The 18,044-nt window shown below is 32.9% G+C and overlaps 1 protein-coding gene and 1 long non-coding RNA gene across 16 annotated transcripts; one reads left to right on the forward strand and one right to left on the reverse strand.

Annotated features, from left to right (window-relative positions):
• The first annotated feature begins 1,390 nt into the window (after positions 1-1,390).
• On the forward strand, positions 1,391-17,306 carry LOC103501098 (uncharacterized). 15 transcript variants are annotated; one of them, XR_007815545.1, is made up of 11 exons: positions 1,391-1,804; positions 2,408-2,513; positions 2,786-3,007; positions 4,142-4,214; positions 5,980-6,093; positions 6,185-6,277; positions 6,347-6,438; positions 6,516-6,592; positions 6,695-15,878; positions 16,152-16,238; positions 16,636-17,306. It is a non-coding gene; the product is annotated as an uncharacterized LOC103501098 (long non-coding RNA). The 15 variants fall into 15 exon arrangements; XR_007815544.1 differs by lacking the exon at positions 5,980-6,093; XR_007815547.1 differs by lacking the exons at positions 5,980-6,093; positions 6,516-6,592.
• On the reverse strand, positions 15,661-17,044 carry LOC103501132 (GDSL esterase/lipase At2g30310-like). Its single transcript, XM_017047441.2, has 3 exons — positions 16,412-17,044; positions 15,986-16,247; positions 15,661-15,857 (listed from the first exon to the last, which is right to left on the reverse strand). Exons 1-3 carry the CDS (start codon positions 17,042-17,044, stop codon positions 15,661-15,663), a joined length of 1,092 nt encoding a protein of 363 aa, XP_016902930.2.
• Positions 17,307-18,044: the final 738 nt, after the last annotated feature.

Genomic DNA, 18,044 nt, shown 5'->3' on the forward strand with positions numbered 1-18,044 from the left:
GTGCCATTGAAAACATTCGAAAAAGGGATAGTTGAGGTGAGTTGGTAAAATATAACAACTCAACTTATGTTGGAGAATCAAACACTCTTAATGTTTATTTTAAAATAGGAAGTGAAATGACAACTATATGTAATTTGAGTAATCTTCTATATGAGAGAAGAACTTACTTAGTTGTGAGATGATGAGAGACAAAAACTTTCATCGTTGCTTTTCTGAAAAAACAAGATGTCTCTTTTTCTCCGTTTTGGTAATATGATTTTGAACATACAAGCAATGAAATTTCGTAACTAAGTATAATTGCAATACAAAGTCTCTAGAAAGATTATTGTATCTTTGAAATGGAGTTAAAAATAATTTAGTGTAATGAAAACACATCGATGACTTATATCATAAACGTGCCTCAATCCCATAAATATAATTACAAGGAGTTTTAAACCCTAATTCAATTGTTATTTATTTAATTGAGAAATTTCTGTTTTCCTAAAATATTTTCTAACATGGTTTTTGAGCATGTATATTGGTTTCGATGGAATTTTTATTTATTTACTTTTGGAGTACAATAGTTACGAGGATTCGTGGATTAAACTTTTTCCATTTTAAGAAATGAATCTTTTAACATTTCAATTTATGCTTATTTGATTTAAAGAACTTTTCTAGTGTCCGACAATGATATTGAGAAATTTTGAGAAATAATGTCTTTTTTTTGTTTTACATTTCACAAGTAGCACAGTTTGGGAAAATTCGTAATCCTTTTTTTCTTGGTCAATCTCGGTTGAGATTGTCGAAATTTCTTAAAATATTAAAATTTTCCGATAAGTTTTGAGTTTTCTCGGTGCATCTCCGTGGACAATTAAATTCAGATTCTACCATTTTTCAAATCATCTACAATCTTATTTATTTATTTTAATCTTTTTTACTACTTTTACCAATTGTTCCAACTAATTCTTGTAAATTGTCAATTTTCCTTTTCTTAATCATTCTCTTCTTCCACCCAAAACCTTCTTTCACATTACACAGTCATAGCAAAGGCCACCACTCCCTTTCTTTCTTGTTTCTACCTTATCAATTCTTCTACCTCCCATCAACGGTATTGCAGTTAGATCTCCTACTTCTTTCTTCTTTGTAATTGGGGTAATATGAAAATTTGATCACTTCACTACCCTTCAATAACATGTAAATTTTAGTTGGGCTGCAAACTTTGAATTAACCAAATTTTAAAAGGGTATTATGCTGCATGCCTTTTTAATATGGTATAATTTTAAGAATAGACATAAACCATACATCAAAATTTCCATCCACTAATTAAATTATAAAATTTCATATAATTAAGATTTTCTTCTCAAAAATAGAAAAATTAACAAAATATTTCACCATGTTCTCTAATTCTATTTTTCATCATATTTTTCGATTAGAAGAAAAAGTTACAAAATATATAAATTAATTTACAGTTAGAACGAAACAACCATAAAAGCCAATTCTTTGCTCTTCCCGTCGCCTCCCGATCCTTGAACAGCGACGGAGCTCGAAATCCACCAACTCTCCCTTCCAATATCCTTCCTTCTCAACACTCTCACCCACTTGCTTCTTTCTCCAATTCAAATCCGATATATCCTCCCTTCTTCCACTCTCGGAGCCACCGGAAGAGGAAAATATCGGTATCCATTTGTCACTGCAGAATATCAGCCTACCGCCCTGGCCAAGGCCGAGGAGGTCTGTGAGTTATTGCCACAGAGAACCACCGAGTACTTTGGGCTCCGCGATGATGCAGATCAGCGAGACTCTTCCTGGGCATCAATTTGCTTCTGTGAGTTGTAATCTATTAACTCATCGGATTTTGATTTTTTACTTCATTTTTCTTTTTTCGTTACTCAACCTGTCAAATGCGATGCATTAACAAGAATTGGTGTTACCTTACTTCATCAGGAATAGTGAATACCTTATCTTGAGATAAAAATTTTCTTACGTATAAGAATTTTGTTGCATTGGCTTCATGACGTAATGCTTGGAATGCCCTGTATTTATAAAAACAATCCCTGAGGCCTGATGATTTGGTTTTTGAAAGTTGTGTTTATTTTGATAAAGACAACGAAACCTCTAGTCATCTCACTTTGGATATCAACCTTAGTGGTTTTGTTTTTGGAACACTCCTAACATATGTTCACACCATATAACATTTGTATTCTTAGTCATATTTTAAAAACAACTTTGTAAGAACTTTTTTTCTTCCAAACTTGGCATGATTTTTAAGAATATGGTTTAGAAATAGATAACAAAACAAAGAAAGTCATAGGCGAGATGAGTGTTTATAAACTTAACTTTTAGAAACCATAAACCAAATGGTACAAAAAGGACTCGAGCTTTAAGTCCATGTTTTTTTAAAGATTGTTTATCATCTATACTATTGAAGGTTAGAGCAGAAGTCGAGATGGCCTTGATTGATGCTATTGCTAACAGCAATGCCGCTTTGAAAACTATTTGGTGGAGTTCCAGACAGTATAACCACTGATATAACAGTAAGTCTCCTTTTATCTCCCAGTGAACGCATGTTTGAAATTCCAGACACTTCATTGGTTTTAATTTTTATTTTGGATGATCATCTAGTGGGGTTCTTTTACAATTCGTATATTGCTGGAAATTTTATTTTTAATCATGAACTGCAATGAACTCTTGGTTTTATCGCGGTAATCATAGTATATATGAGGATAAATAAAAATTCAAATTATATCAGTGAGAAGTAAGTCAAAAGATTGTCGTAGAACTACTCTGATCCATTTTATTTATGCAGATTCCTTACTTCTGCTTCTAATGCTGCCAAATTAACTGCAAAATATCGCGATAAGGGATTCTAGACGTTGAAGCTGAAGGTGGGAAAGGATCTAAAATCTGATATTGAAGTTCTTCAGTGCATCAGAATGGTCCATCCTGATTGTGAATTTGTCCTGGATGCTAACGAGGGATATGACACAGAAGAAGCTATCCAAGTTCTTGAAAAGTTACATAGTAAAGTGTAAGTCCTTCTCATCCCTGCAACGGGGCTTATGAAGGTATTCTCAGCCCATCCCCATATCTTGAACTTTGATTCATCAATGTCCTGTTTAATAACCAGTATCTTTGTTTTCTTAACTACTTAAAAAACTATATATATATATATATATTCCCCATCTAAAACTAATTGTTTTTTTAAATTAAACTTGTGAACACTGCTAGCCTTGCCTATGAATTTCTTTAGTTTGCTATCTACTTTTTAGGTGTGTTTTCAAAATCCAACCTAAAATTTTAAAACTAGGGTTTGTTTTGGTAACCATTTTGTCTTTTGGTTTTTTGATTTTGCTAATTAAGCCTATTTGCTCCCCATCTCTTACAATGGTTTACATCTTATTATGTAGGATGGTTTAACCACATTTAAAAATAAAAACAACTTTTAAAAGCTATGTTTTTTAGTTTTCAAATTTTTGCTTCATTTTTTAAACTATTCGTAAAAAGTAGATAACAAATGAAGAAATTTTGAGGTGAATCAATAGCTTAAGTTTTAAAAACAAAAAATAACATGGTTACTGTTAGTGATATAATTAAATTTCCCTTCAACCACCAACTTAAGCTTTTGGGTGCATTTGTGGTTTATTATGGTATCGAAGCGGGTGGTCTAAAGAGCCCCTGCATTGTTGTTTTCAACCCAATTAAAAATTAATTTCCATCTTTTGGGCCTTTCACCTTTCAAACATTTCAAGCTCACAAGTGAGGGAGAGTGTTAGTGATATATAATTAAATTTCTCTTCAACCACCAACTTAAGCTTTCGGGTGAATTGGTGGTTTAATAGTTACCAAACAATACCTAAAAGAACAGGTTTATTGTGTTTGAAAGTTAGCTATGAATTCAAATCTTTCCTTAAAACAGATTGAACTTCACAGTAAAAAAAAAACAAGCACGCTTTTCAAAAACTCAAATAGCTATCAAAGAAGATTAAATTTGTTTTTGTTTTTGAAATTTATATATAAATTCAAATGGTTCTTTTACGAAGAACGCAATCACAATTTTACAAAAACTAAAAATTAAATGGTGTTATCAAAAAGGCTAAAGTCCCATAAACCTAACATCGGAAGTAATATGGTAACTGTGATCTGATTATAGTTTGGAATGTAGTTTCTGGTGCTGTGTACAAGTTCACAAAGTCCAGAGGCCATGGTGGTTTCCTTCATGGGGATAACATTGCATTGTGAGTTTATTTTCCCTCGTTTTTTTGGGTAATTTAGAATTTTGATCTTTGTATTAAATAAATATGGGTAAATACCTTAGTACTTTTTTCCAATATTCATCAGCCTTCATACCTTATAGATGTAGATCTTGATCGTATCTTCCTATCCATCTGATTTATTGCTGCACATCCACAAGTAGTTCTGTCAAATGACCACACATGGTCAAATTGTCGAGGAATGGTGACCGTTTTATTTGAACTTCACCTCTTGTTTGGCTAAAGGAGTTCTTAAATTAATTGTGGGCTCTGCCACGTGTTAACATCAATTTTGACTTATCAACTCCTTACATTTTGATTTGTTATAGACCTATAGATAAACAACTATCACTTATTGTCCAAAACACTCACAATTGCCAACGACTTTAACATGGAATTCAAAATGTACAACTTACTTTCCTCCTCATCTAGATATGTCCTTGGATTATAACAAACATTGATGTTTCCCAAATAAACAATACTCAAGTGTATCATGGGCTGCATTCATCTTTTTGCGGTCCATTTCAACCACATAAAAGAAAAAAACTCAAAAACATTTAAAAACTACTTGAGTCCATCTTCAGTTGCATTCATCTTTCTGCAATTCACCCAAGTGTTCAACTTCAAGTTTCAAGTGGCAAACCTTTTTTAAACCCCACACGCACACAAACCCAAAGAATCATCAAGAAGAGTGCTAAAAGAAAAGATGAAGGCATCAAGAATTGGGATAATCCTAATGATAGTAGGAGTGATATTATCGATATCAAACTCAAATGAAGTAAAATGGTGGAAGCAGCAGATCAAGTGGTATGCAATTCAATGCAAATGAGTTCTTGTAGTTGTATGAATTCAATCATATCAGGAACTCCACCATCAAACCAAGGTTGCAGCAAGATCAAAGAGCAAAAGCCCTGTCTCTGTGGTTACCTCAGCAACCCCTTTCTTAAGAACTTTGTTAATTCCCCAAAATGCAAGAAAAGTAGCTAATGATTAAGGAACTCCTTTCCCAAATTGCTGAACAACCATCCATTTCATAATAGCTTGCTTGGTTGTGTGTGTGTTTCTTATCACCAATCCTTCTTTTGTGTTCTATGTTCTTCTTGTGTGTAAACTGCTATGTTTTCTGTTTGTGTTTTGTTGAATGATAATATTGTAATGCACAACCAATTCTTTAATAGTTTGGCATTCATGCGACATTTTAAGGAAAATATACATGACATTCACGTGACAGCAATAGTAAATTTTAATTTGAAGAGAGAACCTGCATAACAAAGAAAATGGGCTCCGATGCGTAAGTTAGTAAGAGAATTATAGAATAGAAAATAAGTTAGAAGCTCTTAGTTACCTCATTCGGAACCATAATGGTGTATTATACCTGCAAAACAAGGAAAAAGGCTACGATGCCTAAGTCAGTAAAAGAATTATATAATAGATAATAATTTAGAAGTTCCTAGTTACCTTGTACTGAACTGTAATGGTGCATTTATAAGAAACTTAATATAAAGTTTATATTTGTCCAACTAGAATATATGTGAACCAAAAAAAGCCAATCTATTTTATTTTTATTTGGCTTGTGAGGACAATGGTCTTGATTCTTTTAGAGATACAAGCAGCAATGGAAGCATTGACTATGATTTAGAAAGAAGCTTTAACTTTTCTAGAGAACAGTGGGATCATCCACCATTTAGCTTGTGAAAACCTGCTGAAAATGAGAAAGACTTCTTTAACCAATGAACGTAAAACGGTGCAGGAGGGTTTTTTTTGAGTGATGTGGGGATGCAGGATATCCTCGGAGTGGTTTGCTCTTTCAGTTTCTTGAGCAAGATCCTCCTTTTCAATATATACCATTGGTTGATAATGCTAGGTGGTTTCTTCTTGCTTCATTTAGTAATTATATTGTCTCACATTTTGCTATTTTGAGAACTCTATTAGTTTACTGGTATTGTTTGTGACAGATATTTAAACTTAGCTTACCAATTTCCTGGTTTGAAAACTTTAAGAAGTTGTGGTATCTTTCCCGCTAGTTGGGCCTTTGTAGAATGGTGGTGGTAAGTCTTTGGAGATTGAATGTTGTTAATAATTATGTAAAACATGGCATTCATTTCCTCCAATTGTAGGTACCCTATCAATCGTATACCCACTAGTCGGACCTTAAAAGATTTGGATGCTTACTTTTTAACATGTTACTCTTTTTCCACACCCAAAAAAGGTAATAGGACATTCTTAGTTTTCTTCTGGTTTGTGCCTGTAACTTTTTTGGTAATCTTCAATGCATGTGATCTCTAGGCTCCCATTCATTCATTTTGTCAACTCAACGAACCCATTAACTTCTGCTGAGCCTACCGTAAGATGAATTAGAACATGTAAATATGCTAGAGTTCTTTTGACTTCCCACTCTCACACAAATGGTGTTTTATTTATTTATTGTTTTTTCTTGTAACTTTTATCCTTTTGTTGCTTAACAGGTAATAGACATAACCTACCGCCAGTATGGTATGTCCAAAGGACATCGATGATATCACAAAGATCTCCCCACCTATTTTTGGAATGGCTTCTTATAAGCTAAAAACATTCAATATGAGGGCAAAATGACATCAAAGAGCATCCAAAAGCAAATTCTCTCATGCAGCAGATAAGTGGTTGAGGAGCCTTCAGGTCAGTAAACTTGATTTTCAATTCTTTTCATCTCATGGGACATACAGGAAATGACAGGTGATGACTCAACATATATATATATATATGTCTACTTCTATGTTGCTTATTCCTTGGAAACTTGAGCAAAGCTATTCTCTATTTCTACACTCCTATCAATTGTTTCTCTGGTTTTGTAAACATGAAGAAGTACAACCTTGCTACTGTATGTATATTACCTATGTTTTTACACTTTTTAAATTTACATATAAGTATAGATGAAAGTAGAAATATCATCTTTGCAACATTTTTATATTTTTGAACATGGATGGAATAGGAATCATATTCCCCATGCAACATTGGATAAAGTTGAACCATTTAAAATATTCATAAGGGAACGTGGAAAATGTGAATCAACATTCTTTTCCTTCCTTGATTGACGTGAAACCTTCTTGGAATAGTAATTCTTTTTGTGAGAAATTGGACTATAGAAAAGAAACTTTCATAGTTATCTTACCCCATCAAAAGTTTACACCAGAATAACCTATTATGCCACTTGTTACTTTTTCTCTTTTAGATGTGTTGCCCTCATCTTTTTGTAGTTTGCTCCAACCTTATATGGTAGTTAGTAAAACAGGAAAAATACCCAAGTACAAATATCACAATGATAACATTCAGATCCATCCTCTCCAACTCCAAAGAAAACAAGTTTGAAAAAAACATCTTTTTTGATCCATGAGTTTTGATGATCAAGTGCATTTGGTCGTTAGTCTCCAATTTTAAGAAATTAGTTTTAAAGGTCGTTTAAAGATAAATTAATTAAATTTAGATTAACCAAATTGAGTTATTTGGGAATGTGAAAAATATAAATATATTTTTAGTATTTTCTGCGGTGTCTTTCTTTTTCCCCGGTCTCTTACCCCTCGTTGTCTCTTCTCTCCTCTCCTCAATTTTTGTTCCCAAATCTTTCAAAAGAACCGGAAAAACCTAACTTAGCCACACCCATTTCTCCAAGGTTTATTGCATTGACGCACAAAAGGGGCAAGAAACTTCGGGATGAGGAAGAGCTATGGAACAATCTTAAAATCAAAAAATGGGTTAGGCTATAGAAATTTATTGAATAGGTAAGGAAATTGAACAGCTTGTTGCTTGGCGGAAAGAACACATTTAGAGCGTTAAGTTAAACTAGATACAATTGTTTACTTTTCCATTTCTTTTCTGCAAATTTAATTTGTAGGTTTTGGATTCGTGTGATTGAGTTTGTTTGGGTATTATATTGATTTTGCCATAGAGACGGAAAAAGAGAGAGAATAGTTAGACATGTGGTGGGAAGTGAAAAATCGGTAGATGTGACAATAATTTCCTCGTTTTTCTTCTCTGTAAATAGCTGAAAACAACATATTTGCTCTCACAGTCTAACTTCATTACTAAAGCTAGCTAGATGGTAGCTACTTCGTTTCTAATATAAACCATTCTTACTCATAATCCAATACATAGTTTTCTTAAAGGATTTGGATGTTTTCTTTTTAACACATCATTCCCTTTCCACACCCACAAGAGATGATATGACATTCTTATTTTCTACTGGTTTTCTGTTGCTAATTTTTCGTTAATCTTCAAGATATGTATTCTCTAGCTTGCATTCACACATTAATTTCTGTTGAGATTGCCATAAAGATGAATTAGAACAAGCAATCATGGTCATTACCTGTTTTTCTAACATCTCCACTCTCATAAGAATACTATTTTTTCTTTTCTAGTACTTTTATCCGTCTTATTGATGAAGCTTGTTGTTATTAGCCAAGTACTGGTCAACCGAATAATTGATTGTTCAAAGAAAGACCCTTTCCCTATGATTGCCCATGTCAAAGGTATGTTGTAATCCTTCTCAGTCTCTTGCTGACAAACATATGCACTGGTGCTTACATTACCTATGGAGTTATATTTTGTTAAATCATGGATAATGGTAGAATTAAGATAACATTATTTCTCATGTGTATACAATATCTCCATCGTCTGTCTAATAAACCGGATGTAGGCTTGTGTTCATTCTTCTTCATGTCCTTACCACTCTCGGTGAAACTTTATCCAAGAGTTCGAGTAACTTTTCAAATTTTGCAGGATGTGAATAACACATCAAATGTTATTTTTCACCAACTCCTTGTACATTTCGTTTTGGAGCTTATTCATTGCTTTTCTGCTCATCTTTTAAGCCTCTGCTCTACTGAAGAAAATTTTAATTACTTCAACTAATTACTAGTAGACTTAACATTTGTTTGTCCTGAACTAAATAGATGATTTGCTTCTGCTTCATCTAGAGCTCTTACGTACTTGAGCCCTTTCGTACTTGAGCCTATCTCATTCACTAGCCACCATTGTCTGCAGAAATCCAATTTTCCTTCTGTTGTTTAAGGATCGTTAATTTGGCTTATTCTCCACAAGTGTTGATTGTTTTCACTGCTTCACAGGTAATAGAAAGAGCCTGCCACTAGTAATGATATATCCAAAGGATATTGATGTCACCGGAAGGGTCTCCTTCCTGTATATGGAATAACTCTTATATGGAATAACTCTCCTTCCTGTATATGGAATAACTCTTATAACCTGAAATGATCGATATGGGGGCAAAATGGCGTCAAGGAGCATTAAACAAAAAACTCTCATGCAAGCTGCAGATAAGTGGTTGAGGAGCCTTCAACTCGATATCTTTGCATCATATGGGACATATTGGAGATGACAAGAAATGACTCAAAATATGTTTCTACTTCCATGCGGCCTACATGAACTACCAAAATCCTCGTACCCTTTTCGACTATTAGACATGCACCAAATACTGGTAAGACACATTTTGATTTCGAGTGATTTGTTCTTTTTGAGAATATATTTCATGGAGGCAGTTAAAGAAAAAGTTTGCATCAACTGGTTAGGACAAGCAACCACAGGGAAAGGGTCTTTCTATGAACAATCAGTTATTATATAGTTGACTTGTACTTGACTAATAACAACAAGTTCCATCAAAAAGACGGATAAAAGTAATAGAAAGGACAAAAATAGCATTCTTATGAGAGTGAGATGTTGGAAAAACGGGTAACGACCAAGATTGCTTATTCTAATTCATCCTTATGGTAATCTCATTAGAAATCAATGTGTGAATGCAAGCTAGAGACACACATATCTTGAAGATTAACAAAGAATTAGTGACAGAAAACCAGTAGAAAACTAAGAATGTCATTATCTCTTGTGGGTGTGCAAAGGGAATGATGTGTTAAAAAGAAAGCATCCAAATCCTTTAAGAAAAGGATGTATTGGATTATGCCTAAGAATGGTTGATATTAGAAGCAAAGTGGCTACCATCTAGCTAGCTTTAGTAATGAAGTGAGACTGGGAGAGGAAAATATGTTGTTTCAACATATTTTTTGAGAAGAAAAATGGGGAAATTAATCACACGAAAGTCACATCTACCAGATTTTCACTTCCCACCACATGTCTAACTCTTCTCTCTTTTTTTTTGTCTCTATTGCAAAATCAATATAATACCCAAACAAACTTAATCACACGAATCCAAAACCTTCAAATTAAATTTGTAGAAAAGAAATGGAAAAGTAAACAATTGTATCTGGTTTAACTTAACGCTCTAAATGTGTTCTTTCCTTCAAGCAAGAGGCTGTTCAATTTCCTTACCTATTCAATAAATTTCTATAGCCTAACCTATTTTTTGATTTTAAGATTGTTCCATAGCTCTTCCTCGTCTAGAAGTTGCTTGCCCCTTTTGGGCATCAATGCTATAAACTTTAGAGAAATGGGTGAAGCTAAGTTAGTTTTTTCAAGTTCTTTTGAAAAGAGAACGAGAGGTGAGAGACTAGAGAAAAAGAAAAAGACACCACAGGAAATACTAAAACTATATTTATATTTTTCACATTCCCAAATAACTCATTTGTTTTTTTTTTAATCCAATTTTAATTAATTTATCTTTAAATGACCTCTAAAACTTATTTTCCAAAATTTGGAGATTTACAACCAAATGCACTATCATCAAAGCTCATGGATCAAAAAGATTTTTTTTTCAAACTTATTTTCTTTATTATTAAAATTTATCTCAAAACCTTCAAATTAGGTCGACGGTTAGAAATTCTAATTTATAGTAACATTTAAAAAACAAAAAGGTTTGGAAAAAATAAATTAGAGAAAATTGAGCCATATTTTTTTGGTTAAATAAAATGTACTCAATAAAATAAATAAACAAATACAAATAAAAAGATTGGTTTTATGGTTAATTAAAATAGACAGCGCTTTTAAAGATAATAACTAAGTATGCAACTAAACTTTTATAAAACTTGAAATATAACAAAATCTATTAGTAATAGAATCGGAGAGGGATCTAAATGTTATCACCATTGTACTAACTACCATATGTGGTTGGAGCAAACTACAAAAAGATGAGAGCAACACATCTGAAGGAGTATGGTAACAAATGACATAATGGATTATTTTGGTGTAAACTTTTGACGGAGTAAGATAACTATGAAAGTTTCTTTTCTATAGTCTATTCTCTCACAAATAGAATACTATTCCAAAAAAGTTTCACGTCAGAGGAAAAGAGGAAAAGAATGTTGGTTCTTGTTTTCCACATTCCCTCATGAAATTTTAAATGGTTCTTTCTCCTAATGTTGGATAGGAAATATATTTTCTATTCAATCCATATTAAAAAATATAAAAATGGTACAAACATAATATTTCTACTTTCATCTATACTTATATGTGAATCTAACAAGAGTGAGAACATAGGTAATATACAAAATGGGAGTGTAGAAATAGAGAATAGACTCGAACAAGTTTCCAAGGAGTGGGCAACATAGAAGTAGACATATCTGTTATTATCACCTGTCATCTTCCGTACGTCCCATGAGATGAAAAGAATTGAAAATCACTGACGTAAAGGCTCCTCAACCACCTATCTACTGTCTGCATGAGAGAATTTGCTTTTGGATGCTCGTTGATGCCATTTTGTCCTCATATTGATTGCTTTTAGCTTATAAGCCATTCCCAAAAAAGGCAGGGAGATCTCTGTGATATCATCGACGTCCTTTAGATATACCATACCTGTGATAGGCTATGTCTATTAACTTTTAAGCAACAAAGGATAAACGTTACAAGAAAAAACAATAAATAAATAAAATAACATTTTTCTGAGAGTGAGAAGTCGGAAGAACTCTAATATAATTGCATGTTCTAATTCATCTTATGGTAGACTCAACAGAAGTTAGTGGGTTCATTTAGTTGATAAAATGAATGAATGGGAGCCTCATTGAAGATTACCAAAATAGTTACAGGTACAAACCATAAGAAAACTAAAAATGTCATATTACCTTTTTTGGGTGAGGAAAGGGAGTGATAGGTTAAAAAGCAAGCATCTAAATCTTTTAAGGTCGGACTAGTGGGTATACGGTATATAGGGTACCTACAATTCTAGGGAAGGACATGAATACCAGGTTTTACAAAACTAGTAATAACATTCAATCACCAAAGACTTACCACCATGCTACAAAGGCCCAATTGGCTGGCAGGAGATCGCAATTTCTTAAAGTTTTCAAACCAGGAAATTGGCAAGCTAAGTTGAAATATCTGTCATAACACAAACAATACTAGTAAACTAATGGGGTTCTCAAAATAGCAAAATATGAGACAATATAATTACTAAATGAACCAAAAACCAACTAACTTTACCAGTCAAGGGTACCTGTTTCAAAGGAAGACCTTGCTCAAGAAACTGAAAGAGCAAACACTTCGAGGATATCTTGCATCCCCACATCACTAAAAAAACCCTTTTCCACCATTTACGTCCATCGGTTAATGACGTCTTTCTCATTTTAAGAATGTTTTCACAAGCTAAATGGTGGAGATCCCATTGTTCTCTAGAAAAGTAATTAAAAGCTTTTTCCTAAATCATTGTCAATGCCTCCATTGCTGCTTGTATCTCTTAAAGAATCAAGATCATTGTCCTCACAAGCCAACCTACCAAATATAAAGAAACAAAAGAATGAACCACGTTCGTGGAAAACCAATGTTCTCATACGTTAAGAATGATAGGAAAAGTTCTTGATCACATCTAAAAAGAAACCCATACTAGAGTAGAAGATAAATCTTGGTAAAATAGATCTCACACTCACAGTTCGTTAAAAACAGATATATATTTGATTTCAAGCAAAAGAATTCAAGTACTCATGATGATTAACATATTCCACTTAGAGATCAAGTACCTGGCGTGAGAATCTGATCTCCATGCAGCAGCTTCGCCATGTATTTGGATACCAGACAAATATGGAGCGTAATATTGAACAAGATCATTCAGAAATGAAATAAGGTTGAAACTCAATATCACAAGTCCTCCATTCCCTCATAGTTGTCTGGAAAGAAAGACAATATCATCATAAAAAATTCAGATCTCCAAAGAAAAATAGAAACAAAAATCTCCCAGACGGGATTATTTACTTAGAGGCAAAAAAACTTGTAAATGCAGAAAAAACCATGAAGGCCATTACAGGGCCACAAGAAATGGAACAAAGATTATGATCCTAATTTGGTCATTAACTAAAAATTTATCGGCAACCATTCAAGATTGTACGTAATCAACTTTCTTTGATTCTAAGCATTTTCCTTAGAGAAGCACTGTGTTGGAACTGAAGGCCTTGTGTGTTCCAAGAATCAACTTTACTTGATGGGCTCTCAGTTTCATCGGTCTTGGTAGGACTCCTTGAAGGCTTTTGATGATTATAATTCTTTCTTGCCCTTACCGGAATATAAAACCGGTCTTCACCCTTGATTCCTCCAAATTGCAACGCAGTTCCCAACATTTCTATATCTATAACCCAAAAGAAGAACTCTCCGTTTAGTATCAATTGAAAACAGAGGAAAGGAAACCACAAAGATTATAATGGGGAACCCCAAATTTCTTTAAAATGGGTAAAAATAACTCATACCACAAGAACAAAAGAAGATTACTCCTGGAAGTAGTGCAAAGCCGAGGAAAATGGGGTTTCAAAGAAAAGGGGTGCATATTCTTTAAGGGTGAATTGTATTCGGCTGCAAAAATATTTATATAATTTGTAAATATATCTTCAAGATTTCCTAATTCATATATATATATATAGCAAATTACGAAAACTGATATATTTATTTAATTTTAATTGCTATTGTACTGTTATAAAATTCTCTTTATAACAAGATTGAAGATTCCCTATTTTCCTGGGTAAAGTACTCTTCTTGGAAGAGGATAGGGTTACTCTCTTTGTTGACCTACCTCTCAGTTGCGTTAGAGATTTGCCGCATCTCTTAGTAAGAGTTATACAAAATAGGAAGTTTGTTTAATAAAGAAGAGGAGTAGTCATCTCCATATCCCTAAGAGTTTGAGCTCCATCTAGGTGATATGAACCTAAATTCTTTTTCCAATGATACACAAGTGCCCCAGTTGATCAGAGAAAACACAAAATAGGATTTCAAATTGATTCAAACAAACTTGAACCATATGAGAACATGGGGAAATTTTGAGAAATACTGATTTTTTTTTGTTTTACATTTCAATAGTATAGTTTTAGGAAAACTGGTAATTTTGTATTTGTTTGTCAATCTCGATCGTGATTGATCAAGATTTTCCTAGAATATTAAAATTTTCCAACTTATTGGTTGTTTTGGGTTTTCTAAATAATCTCTAGACCGAGATTCTACCATTTTTCAAATCATCTCCAATCTTATTTATTTGTTTATTTTTATTTTTTTTTAAAAAAATATTCAAACCTTTCCAAATCTTTTTCATTTTTTTTTTAAAAAATATTCAAACCTTTCCAAATCTTAACTAATTTTTGCTACTTTTGTCAATTTCCCCAACTATTCTCTGTAAATTACCTTTTTCTTTTCCCAATCCTTTGTCTTCTTCAACCCAGAACCTTCTTTTACATTACTTAACCACAACCGAGTCATCACTCTGTATCTTTCTTGCTTTTGGCCAATCAATTCTTCCACCTCTCATCAAGGAAAAATGGTAATTTAGAAGGAACAGTCGGAAAAATTGACTGAAAGATAAAAAAATAGTTAAGATTTGGTTAAAAGTTTGCAAAGGTTTTAATAATTTTTTGAAAAAATAAAAAAATTAAATAAGATTTAGGAAGATTTGAAGAATAGTAAAATCTAATTGTCTACTGAGATACACCCGAAAAACCAAAATAATGATAAATTAAAAAAATTTCATATTTTAGAACATCTAGTGGTCGATTTCGCTTGAGATTGACTGATAAAACAATTTTACGAATTTTAAAAATGTGATATTTTTGAAATCAAAAATAAAAAGTGTGCTACTTTTGTCAATTTCTCGATGATATTGGTGGCGTGGACATGCTTTTTCTGTTTTTTTGCTACTAGTGTGTTTAATTATAATTTTGTTTGTCACCAAAATTAAAAAGAGGTATGAAGGTTAGTTAAATGATAGTGATCATCATCTTTCATCATTCATCTTTCTCTACGACGATTGAAAGTTAGATATTAGATATTCTATCCCATAATTTTATCTAAATATTTTACCCTCTTTATTTTTTGTCGGTTGATCTTTGTCTATTTACTTCCCTTTTTCTTCTTCTTCTTTTTCTTTTTTTGTAACGACAGAAACACCAATATGACCACTATTATATACATGTTTTGTTGAACTAAAGTTTTATTAAAGCTTAGTGAAGCAAAAAAGTTTATAGTTCTAAATCAGCTAACAATTTTCAAGCGCCAGAGCCTTCAAACTAAAATCCGCCAGGTGAAGCCATCAGTTCCAATTCTGGGGATCTCCAAGTTTCTTGAGAAGTGACTCGGCGATGAATTTGTAGGCTGCTTCCGTCGGATGAATGCTATCCCAAAACATAAATTTTGATGAATTTTCACACGTTGGGATTTTTGGATTACACAAAGGCCCTGCTTCCACCAATCCAGTTCCACAGCAACCTTTGTTCGTGTGCTCAAAACCTGTTTGATGAACAAAATGAGGTGAAGTTTGTTTTCACAACATGATTTCTCTAGCTCTAATATTTACTGAATTATAGTCAATAAGTGGATGGGTTTTGTAAATTTTGAGTGGTAGGGCACTGACTTACCATAATTTTGAGGATTGTTTAGCATGTCGATGAGGGGGGTGTAAATGTCTGCGTACAAAATTTTGCTTCCTGAGAGCTGTGGCTGTAAATTGGTCAGCAGCTTTGAAAGCTTCTGATTGTAGGCTATGGAATCTGAGTTTTGATCTTCTAAACAATGTCGCTTTAGGGGATTCTCAAATGCTATGGTCTCTTGAATGGGAAGACAACCAACAGGTGGGAGGCCGGCAACCACTATGTTTCGGCATCCAAGTTGGTAAATTTCCTGTTAAACAGAGTTAAAGTCTTTATTTTTAGTTGATTCGAGTGTAAACAGGATTTAGTAACCTTTTGAAAATAGGATTATAGTTTAAAGACGTAATAAGCTTTCTTAAGAGTATAGGGATAAACTGAAATGGAAAGTTATAATTTAGCCTTTGTATAATTTACCTTGATCAAACTTTTTAGCCTATTCTGAAGAAAATCTTGATAGCCACTAATATTGTACTGCAACTGTCTAGTGGGAAGGTCATAAAAATTGATGTTCAAGTCATTGGTTCCTGCACTAATAACAACCAAAGCATTGCTAATAATCCTCTTACTTTCACCCACACCCACAAGCCCTTGAAGCCTCTGAATGTAGTTCTTGAAATGATCAATTTGCTTCATCACAGGAATGACTTTGGATATAGCAGCAGTTAGATCATCGAATCCCGTGCCGGCAGATGCAAAACTAACCCCTGTTTTTATGTCATCATTTGACAATTTTGGATCCAAAAATGGAGGTACAAGTTCTTTTATCCCTAACCTAGAAGCTACCATATCAGGAATGAGTTTTCCATCACTGAACCTTCCAGTAGCAAGATGACCCGGGAAATTTTTGCCATACGGGGAGTAATTGCCCTTGAAAATGGTGGGAATGAAGTTGTTATTTCCGGTATCCACCGTAGAATCGCCGAATATGAGAATGGCAGGAAACGATGGAGAAGTTTTTGGCTCTAAAGAACTGCACGGTTTGGTAAGAAGTAGCAGCCAAATTGTGTGGAGTGATAGAGCAGCAATGAGGCAGTTAACTCGTGTCATAGCTGATGTTCTTCAAATTCTTGTGTTTTGATATTTAACTTTGCTAATTGGTCAATGTATTTGTAGAGATTGAAGGATATATGTAACAGTAAGTTCATTATGGTTCTTAGATGGAGTTTTTAGTCAAGTTATATAGAGCAAACCGTTTATGAATTCATTGCCTTGAGAAAGGGTAGGGAATTAAAGGCAATTGAAGGACATATGTTTCTTGAAGAATATATGAAAGCAATTGAATGAAATAATTATGGTTGATTTGGTTTTATTTATTTGTCAAATTTCTCTTAACTTTTATGTCTATATTTGTATTATATATTTTGACCATTGAAAGTCCCTCAACATTTAAGTTTATTATGTCATTTTCTTCTTTGGATCTTAGAAAGTATCTAATTCATCCTTGAACATTTAATTTTCATATCAAGTAGTTTTTTTAGAAAATTTTAAGACGTTTTGTTTTATTAGTCACAAAATTGGAAGTCTTAGGATTATAGAGGATATAAAATTCAGTCGTATTTAATAGATAAGTTACTTTTTGTAAAATCTAAATATGTCATAGATAGACTAGACACAAAATTGAAATTTCAAACCAATCTTTTATCATGTAATCAGTTTTAAATATGGTATTTGTTTTTAAAAAATGTTAATAAGTTTTCCCACATTTCAAAACTACCATTGAAATAGAAATTATTTCAAATTTCAAACTAAGAATTGGGATTATGAAAGATGTAGTGGTGCCACCTTAAGAAAAATGAAATTCATATCCTCACACCATTGTAAGAATTTTTACTCGAAAATAGGTTTCAACGTTTATGAAAAGTTTGAAGATTGCAAAGTATAGAAATACATTTTTGAAACAACAAAGTTTGAAGAATATTTATGTAAATTTAAATAACAAGTTTAGTTTATAAATTTTGAGGTTACGTCTATTTAGTTCCAGTTTTGTATCTAATAAATTCTTAAGAAGTTCTAAATCTAAAAAACCTATTGATCTATCGAATAAAAA

The sequence above is a fragment of the Cucumis melo genome, chromosome 11 (genome assembly GCF_025177605.1).
Source record: "Cucumis melo cultivar AY chromosome 11, USDA_Cmelo_AY_1.0, whole genome shotgun sequence".
NCBI classification, from domain to species: Eukaryota; Viridiplantae; Streptophyta; class Magnoliopsida; order Cucurbitales; family Cucurbitaceae; genus Cucumis; species Cucumis melo.

Bases quoted from the DNA above. Each gene is read 5' to 3' on its own strand.
- LOC103501132 (XM_017047441.2), bottom strand. From the start codon at position 17,044: ATGACACGAGTTAACTGCCTCATTGCTGCTCTATCACTCCACACAATT. The intron at 16,248-16,411 runs GTAAATTATACA...TCTGTTTAACAG, and splicing joins GGCTAAAAAGTTTGATCAAG to GAAATTTACCAACTTGGATG. The intron at 15,858-15,985 runs GTAAGTCAGTGC...TTCATCAAACAG, and splicing joins AAACAATCCTCAAAATTATG to GTTTTGAGCACACGAACAAA.